General features: G+C 37.9%; 1 protein-coding gene across 1 annotated transcript; it reads left to right on the top strand.

The window, feature by feature from the left end:
- The first annotated feature begins 337 nt into the window (after nt 1-337).
- LOC119250858 (olfactory receptor 14A16-like) lies at nt 338-1,285 on the top strand. Its single transcript, XM_037518443.1, has one exon. It carries the CDS (start codon nt 338-340, stop codon nt 1,283-1,285), a length of 948 nt encoding a protein of 315 aa, XP_037374340.1.
- Nucleotides 1,286-9,221: the final 7,936 nt, after the last annotated feature.

The raw sequence follows: 9,221 nt of genomic DNA, 5'->3' as shown, positions 1-9,221 counted from the left end.
GGGAGTGGGAGCAACAGGATTAACAGCGATGCTGGGCAGGTTATGCAGAGATGTGGGAGGATAGTCTGGTGGTTTCTGAGGGGAAGGGGAAGTGTCCAATCTCAGTGTTTCTAACATGAGCTGTTTGGACAACATCACAAATCTCTTTCAGAAGAACTGGAAATATAGTAGTTTGTCAGGACACAGTACTCAGAGAATGACTAGAGGTGGAGACACGGGAGCACCAGGGGTGTGGTTGGTGAGAAGCTAGTGTGATAGTAGTATGAGAAGCCCAGTTATATTCAGCCTGCGGAGATGGGGCGGCGGTGATTTCTTCCTCTCCACATTTATTACACAGATGACGGCTCCAGGGGTGATCAATCTCACCATCGTAAGAGTATTCGTCCCCCTGGGGTTCCCCACACAGGGAACCATGGGCTTCTTGCACCCATTGCTCTTCTCCCTGGTCTACCTGTGTGCCCTTCTGTGGAATGGGCTCATCGTCCTCATCACCACCGTGGACCGGCAACTCCACACCCCCATGTACTTCTTCCTGAGAAGTCTATCCTTCACTGACCTCTGCCTCATCTCAACCATAGTCCCCAAGTCCATTGTCAACTCTCTGAGGCACAGCAGCTCCATCTCCTTCCCGGGCTGTGTTGTCCAGGTCTTCATGATGATTATTTCAGCAACTGCGGAGCTTCACCTTCTCACGATGATGAGCCTTGACCGCTATGCTGCCATCTGCCACCCCTTGCACTATGAGGTCCTCATGAGCAGGGACAGGTGTGTGCAGCTGACAGCTGTGTCCTGGCTGGTTGGGGGTATATTGGCTGTGATGAACACAGCTGGAACCTTCTCCTTGTCCTACTGTGGGTCCAACGGGGTCCACCAGTTCTTCTGTGACTTCCCCCATTTATTAGCAATTTCCTGCTCAGAAAATTTAATGAGTGAACTTGTCCTAATTCACATCAGTTCAGTGACGGATTTGTGCTGTTTTATTTTCATCATTATTTCCTATGTGCACATCTTCTCTGCTGTCAGGAAGATCCCATCCACAGAAGGGAAGGCCAAAGTCTACTCCACCTGCCTTCCCCACCTGCTGGTTGTGGTGCTGTTTCTCTTCACTGGATTCTTTGCTCATCTGAAGCCAACCTTAGGGACCCCGTCCATGTCTGACCTGGTCATTTCTATGTTCTACACAATGGTGCCCCCCACCTTTAATCCTGTCATATACAGTCTGAGGAATGAAGCCATGAAATCCGCTGTGGGGGGACTGATGAAGAGGAGACACACTAAAATGTAATAGAGAAGATGACTTCATGTCCCCTTTATGAGAGACTTATTTTAAATTTTCACATTATACTGCCTTTTATGTTTTTACAATTATATAAGCAACATATATCCTCACATTACCTTGTGTCTAAGATGGCCAGGATGGTCTGCTACTCATATGCTCTATTAGCATTGATTTTTCCTCTTTTTAACCCTTATGTGCACTTTGATATTCTGTGTATACTGGAGGGAACTGAACTTCCAACCACTCTTTGCTGGTTTCCATTTCTATAGCTCCCAGCTGAAAGGTGATGGTTGGGCTTCATCTCAGTTGTCAGCAGTTCTCTCACTGGGGCAGCATCTCGAGTCTCTAAGGCGGCTTCCCTTCTAATGTCACTGATTTTCTCGGTCACTTGTGGGACCAGGGGCCACTGTTGGGGCCAAGGCCCCTGTTCTTAGTGAGTGAGGCCTTCATAACATCAACAAGGCCTTAGGGTACAAGTAAGAATCTGAATAGTCACCATCTACTGTCAATAAGGACCACAAGTGACGTGGTAGAGACACTCCTGGAAGCACTGGTGTGGGTGCTGCTGGCATTTACCATAAAAACACTTAGAAATAAGAACATTAATTTCCTGTGCAGTATGGTTACTAAAATATTACAACAATATTTTAAATATTTGAAATAATAAATTCAAAAATATTTAGATAATATTTAAATTCAAATATTATCTAAAATATTTATCTTAAATATTATTAAAATCTTAGTATTTTATACAATAAACTTTTAAATAAACTTTTAAATAAAATTTTTAGTTAAAATTTTAAATATTTAGATAAAAATTTAAAATATTAATATTTTAAATAATAATTTTAATATTTTAAATATTAAAATATTAAATATTGAAATTTGGAGATCAGACAGGGACTGTAGACGAGGTGGCAGAATCCTGATCTTTGAACTTGTGGGCTGACAACTTGCTACATTATAAAGTGTTCAAATGATTGGCCATTTTATATTTTCTGTATAACTTTGCTAACATTAATTGTTGATACTGTTATAATTTACCCATCAATATTTAAAAATATTAAACATTAAAATATTAAAATATTTTAAATAATGTTTAAATATTACAAAAATGTAAAGCATACAAATTTTTGGGAACATATAAGAGAAATTAACAATTTATATTTATCAAAGCAAAATTAAAAGAGTAACCTACATCAATTCTAATATTTCCAGAAATCGCTGAGGAATGGCACCACAGCATCACCCCACACTTACACAAGTTTGTCCCCATCTATTAGTTACCTGGGTGCTTGGGAATTTGGGGACAAGTCCTGTGGGCACCTCATGGGATTCTGAGCCAGAGTGTCTGTGTTTCTATGGATATATTCAAATGAGAAAGCTCATCAGATTAGTGTACAATGAAATAATACTATTATGTAGTGTAGACATAAAGATTAAAAGGATTTGAAGAAGATATAATTTGGGGAAGTGAAATGCCCATGGGTGTGGCTGCTGTCTGGCCTCAGCTCCTCTCTGCTGACTGCATCGACCTTTGCTTTCCTGTCTGTGATGCTTGATTTTTGAAAAGTTCACACCAAATATTTCATAATAAAATGTAGTTCCAATTGGATACCAGGCATTCGGTCACTCTCAAACAGTTTGCCCTGTGAGGAGTGAGTCAGGCTGACCTTGCCTCCAGCCCAGGAGAGTCCCATGTGGCACAAGGGAAATCTGGAGACCAGCCAGGGACAGTAGAAGAAGTGGCAGAATCTTGATCTTTGAACTTCTGGGCTGACAACTTGCTATACTATAAAGTGTTCAAATGATTGGCACTTTTATGTTTTCTGTTGATAAATAACTTTGTTAACATTAATTGTTGATACTGTTATCATTTTCCCATCAATGAAAGTTATGGGATATAATAAGTATGTAATATATGTATTGAATTAAGAAGCTCAATCAGACCATTATAAAACATATGCTGAGACTATTCATTGCCAACAATTTTTTGCCATTTTTGTACAACATAATTAAAATAGTCACCTTAATAAAATATTGTATGAATTACAAGATTGTATGAATTAAAACTGTTAATTTCTAGACCATGGGCTCAGGGAAATGCCCTCCTGACTCACCATTTTAGACCAGGTATCTTTGCATCTGGAATCCATCTAGACTGTGTGGAACTGGGAAAGAACTGCCCCCATAGCCAGAGGTGAGCTGGAAAACCCCAGAAGCCAGGCCCTTGACTCACAGCCAGTCGGAGCCCAGTGGGTGATTCAGCCATGGCCAGGGCAGTCTGTGGGACTGCAAGACCCACCTCTGGAATTAAACAAATACAGAAGGAGGATATTTTCTGTGACAGCAACCACTAACATATTCATAGTACCACTGCCCTACTGGAATTCTATAACAGTTTTTGACTCGACTGGACCACCAGTTTTCGAGTGTCCCAACACATAGGGCAAATTAGAAAACAAGCAGCAGGGAGAAGAAAAACTACAAGCAACCAAGCAAGTCCTCAGGGAAAAGACACAGCAAATAAAGAAAATCACCTACCAGATTGCAACAACAGTGACTTGGAAGAACTTCTGAGTCTTCCAGATACAGAATTTAAAATTGCCATAGCTAAGCTTTGGAAACAGCCCAAATGCCCAAAAATAGATGACTGGATCAAGATGATGTGGTACATATATACCATGGAATATTACTCAGCATTCAAAAAAGATAAACACATGCAATTTGCAGCAACATGGATGGCACTGGAAGGGATCATGCTCAGCGAAATAAGCCAGAAAGAAAAAGAAAACTACTGGATGGTCTCAAACATAGCAGGAATCTAGAAAACTTAAATAAGGGACCAGGAAAATGAATAACTACAAGAAAGTGAAAATTAAAATCAACAAAAAACTATGAACCAGAGACACTTTTTTGGGGTGGGGGCGGGAGGGGAGGGATCGGGGTCAGAATGGGGGGGTTGCAATTGTATGGGGAATATAAAAATAAAATTTATTATTAAAAAATTTTAAAAAATTGCCATGATTAAAAAACTGAAATAAGTCATAAAACAATGATAATGGAAAAAAATAATCAATGATCAGAAGAATGAAATTGAGTCCCTAAAGAAGGGTGTGAAAGAAATGCAGGAGATCAAAGGATTAATGGAGGAGCTAAAGAACTCTGGGAAAAGCAGTGAAAGCAGAATAGGTGAAATGGAAGAACGAATAAGCACTCTAGAAGACCCAGAAATATAAAGATTCAAAACAGAAAAGGAAAGAGAAGTACAAAGGAAAAAGAATGAAGAAATACTTCGGGAACTATCTGACTCCATGAGGAAAGGAAATATAAGAGTTATAGGAATCCCAGAAGGAGAGGAGAGAGACATAGGAACAGAGAAAATATTCAAGGAAATAATTGAAGAGAACTTCCCAAACATGAAGAAGGAGCTGAAATAGATGCAGAAAAAGCAAAAATAACAACAAACTTCCTTGATGAAAGGAAAAATTGAGCAAGACATAATAGTAAAGCTCCCAAGAATCTGACACAAGGAAAAAATAATGATGCTGACAAGAGGGAAGAAACACATAACGTACAAAGGAAAACCAATCAGGCTGACATCAGACTTCTCTGAAGAAACACTACGGGCAAGGAGAGAGTGGAGGGACATAGTCAACAAGCTCCAAGACAACAAATGCCAACCACGAATACTCTAACCTGCAAAGCTTTCCTTCCTTTATGAAGAAAGAATAAAGACCTTCTCAGAAAAACCGAAATTCTGGAATTTCATTACGACTAAACACCCACTCCAAAAAATACTACAAGTAGTCCTAAAGCCAGAACCAACAGAGGGATGAATAAGAATGAAACAAGACCAAAAAAAATTAAAAAATAAATAAAACCAGAGAAAAGCAAACAAAATGGAAATACAGACACTAACATATCAATATTAACTCTAAATGTAAATGGACTAAACTCTTCAATAAAAAGACACAGTCGCAGGCTGGATTAAGAAACAAGACCCAACCCTTTGCTGTCTGCAGGAAACACATTTAGCTACAAAAAGATAAAAATAGACTGAAAGTAAAAGGATGGAAAACAATCCTACAAGCAAATGGACCAAAAAAGAAGGTAAGAACAGCTATACGTATATCAGATAAAACAGATTTCAAACTCAAAAAGGTCAAAAAAAAAAAGGCCCAGAAGTTCATTGCATCATGATCAAGGGGACAATACTTCAAGAAGAAATAACACTCATTAACATATACTCACCAAATGAAGGGGCACCAAAATATATCAGACAACTATTATCATCTCTGAAAAACAACATCAGAGAAAACATGTATGTAGTAGGAGACTTCAGCACACCACTATCAACAATGGATAGATCAATACGACAAAAAATAAGTAAGGACACTAAAGCTCTAAATAAGGATCTAGAGCTCATGTGCTTAACAGACATCTATAGAACACTAAACCCCCAAAAAAAAAATCTGAGTACACATTTTTTCTCAGGTGCACACAGATCATTATCCAGGATCCATCTCACACTGGGACACAAGACAAACATCAACAGATACTCCAAGATTAAAATCATACCAACCATCTTCTCTGACCATAAAGGAATCAAACTAGAAATAAAACATAAAAAGAAGGCAAGGAACCCTTCTACTTCATGGACTGAAACCCATATTACTGGAAGACCACTGGACTAATGAGGAGATCAAAGAAGAAATTAAAAAAAAAATAATTTGAGTTGAATACAAGGAGGACACGAATTTCCTAAATGTGTGGGATACAGCAAAAACAGTAATAAGAGGGAAATATATAGCAATACAGGCTCACATCAACAAAAAAAGAAATAACTGAAAGAAACAAACTAATCACATATCTCAAAGAACTAGAAAAATAACAACAGAAAAACCCCAAAACCAGTAGAAGAAAGGAAATACTAAAAATCAAAGCAGAAATAATTGAAATCAAAATGAAAAAAAAAAAGAAACAAAAGATTAATGAAACCAAAAGTTGGTTCTTCAAAAAAATAAATTAAATAGACAAACCCCTCGCCAGGCTCACAAAGGAAAAATGGGAGAAAGCACAAATAAATAGGATCACAAATGCAAAAGGAGAAATCGCAACAGACACAGCAAAAATCAAAAGAATAATCAGACACTAATATGGACAGTTATATGCAAAAAAACTCAACAATCTAGAAAAGATGGACAAATTCCTACAACTCTGCAGTCACCCAAAGCTAGCTAAAGAATAAATAGAACACCTAAACAGTCCAATTTCAAGCAGTGAAATTGTAATGGTAATTAAAACCCTCCCCAAAAACAAAAACCCAGGAGCAGATGGATTTACAAATGAATTCTACCAAACATTCAGAATGAATTGGTGCCTATCCTTCTAAATTCTTTCAAAAAATTGAGAAGGTGTTTACTTTCTTATAGTTATTCTTTCCCCTGGTATCTTATTTAAATTTTCTAGATTCCTGCTAAGAGTGAGACCATCCGGTATTTTTTCTTTTTTCTTTCTGGTTTATTTTGCTGAGCATGATCCCTTCCACTGTCATCCATGTTGCTGCAAATTTCATCTTTTTTGACTGCTGAGTAATATTCCATGGTGGATATGTACCACATCGTCTTGATCCAGTCATCTTTTTTGGGCATCTGTGTTGTTTCCATAGCTTAGCTATTGTAAACAGTGCTGTCATAAACATAGGGGTGCAGGTGCTCTTTGGAATTGATGTTTCTGTATCCTTTGTGTAAATAACTAGGAGTGGAATTGCTGGATCATATGGAAGCTCTATGTTTACTAGGTCAAGTAAAAATCAAAATCAACAAACGACTATGAACAGGAGACACTCTATGAGGGTTGGGAGGTGGGGAAAGTTGGGATTGGGGTCAAAATAAGGGGGTTGCAATTGTATGGGGAATATAAAAATAAAATTAAAATTAAAAATACATAAAATAAAATGTATATCAAATGAGAAAAAAAAATATGTTGGAGTCCTAATCCTCATACCTCAGAATATGATCTTATTAGGAAATATGATCTTTATAGAGATTCTCAAGCTAAAATAAGGTATTAGGTGGACATAATCCAGATGTTTTATTAAAAAAAAATCTGAACAGAGACAGATGCACACAGGGGGACAATGATGTGAAAACACAGGGAGAAGGCAGCCATGTGACTAGAGAGATGTATCTACAAGCCAACAGGAGCTTGAGGCTACCAAAAGCTATGAGAAAGGCAAGAAGCAGTTCCTTTCCCAGAGCATGACAGAAAGCATGGCTTTGCTATCACCTGAATTTTGGACTTCTGGCCTCCAGAAGTATGAGACAATAAATTTCTGATGTTTTGTGTCAAAAAAAAAATGAGAAGGTAGGGATAATACCAAACACGTTCTATGAAGCCAACATTACACTAATACCAAAACCAAACAAGGACAACACACAAAAAAGAAAAGTACAGACCAATCCGTGTAATGAACACTGATTCAAAAATCCTTAATAAAATCTTAGCTATCAGAATCCAACAGTACATCCATAAGATAATTCACCACAACCAAGTAGCATTTATTCTGGGGACACAAGCATTGTTCAACATCTGAAAATCAATCAATGTAATCCAACACATCAACAAAAAGAAACATAAAAACCATATGACAATATCAATAGATGCTGAGAAAGCTTTTGACAAAGTACAACACCCATTTATGATAAAGGCCCTTGAAATTCTCGGGATGCAAGGAACATACCTCAACATCATTAAGGCCATATATGACAAGCCCATAGCCAGTATCATTCTCAATGGTGAAAAGCTGAAAGCATTTCCATTAAGTTCTGGAACAAGACAAGGATGTCCACTCTCACCACTGCTTTTCAACATAATACTGGAAGTCCCAGCCAGAGCAATAAGACAAGAGAAAGGCATACAAGGAATCCAAATAGGAAAAGAAGAAGTCAAACTATCACTATTTGCAGATGATATGATACTATACACAGAGAACTCCAAAAACACCACAGAAAAACTAATTAAACTCATCAATCAGTTTAGTAAAGTAGCAGAATACAAAATCAACATGCAAATATCAGTAGCCTTCCTATACACAAACATTAAATCTGAAGAAGAAATCAAGAAAATCATTGTCTTTATTATTGAAACAAAAAAAAAATTAAATGCCTGGGAATAAACCTAACAAAAGAGGCAAAGGACCTATACAAAGAAAACTATAGAACACTGTTAAAAGAAATAAAAGAAGACACAAAGAAATGGAAAGACACCCCCTGCTCATGGATTGGAAGAATTACCATTATCAAAATAGCCATCCTCCCAAAAGCAATTTACAGATTCAGTGCTATTCCAATAAAAATTTCAATGTCATTCTTCAAAGAAATAGAACAAATACTGATGAAATTCAGTATTTGGCACCACCAAAAACCCTGACTAGCCAAAGCTCTCCTGAAAAAAAAGAGAAAAAGCTCTCCTTATAACATAAAATAAAGAAGGGAATGGAGGGCCTCCATGGTGGCGCAGCGGTTGAGCGCTGGGTTGCCAATCTCCGCGCAGCCTCTGAGGCGTTGGTTCGATCCCCAGCTGCTCCCCGGCCACTGGGGGAAGGTCCCACATGGCGCACAGACCTCTCCTGCCACTCGCTGCTCCCTTGTGCCTGTTCTGCTCTCTGCTCTGGCTCTGGTGAATTCTCTCACCCTCCCGCACTTCTGACTGTATCCAGTGCATGCATAAACAAACAAACAAACAAACAAATAAATAAATAATACATGCTTCTTTAAAAAAATAAAAAATATATATATTTAAAAGAAGGGAATGGAGGCATCACAGTCCCAGATTTCAAACTATACTATAAAGCCATAATAATCAAAACGGCATGGTATTGGAACCAGAACTGACAGATGGATCAATGGAACCGAATAGAAAACCCAGATTTATGGTC

This window comes from Talpa occidentalis, unplaced genomic scaffold (genome assembly GCF_014898055.3).
Source record: "Talpa occidentalis isolate TD23 unplaced genomic scaffold, MPIMG_talOcc4v2.1 talOcc4.18, whole genome shotgun sequence".
NCBI classification, from domain to species: domain Eukaryota; kingdom Metazoa; phylum Chordata; class Mammalia; order Eulipotyphla; family Talpidae; genus Talpa; species Talpa occidentalis.
Note: the sequence above shows the minus strand (reverse complement) of the source record. Positions and strands in the feature narration are given on the sequence as shown.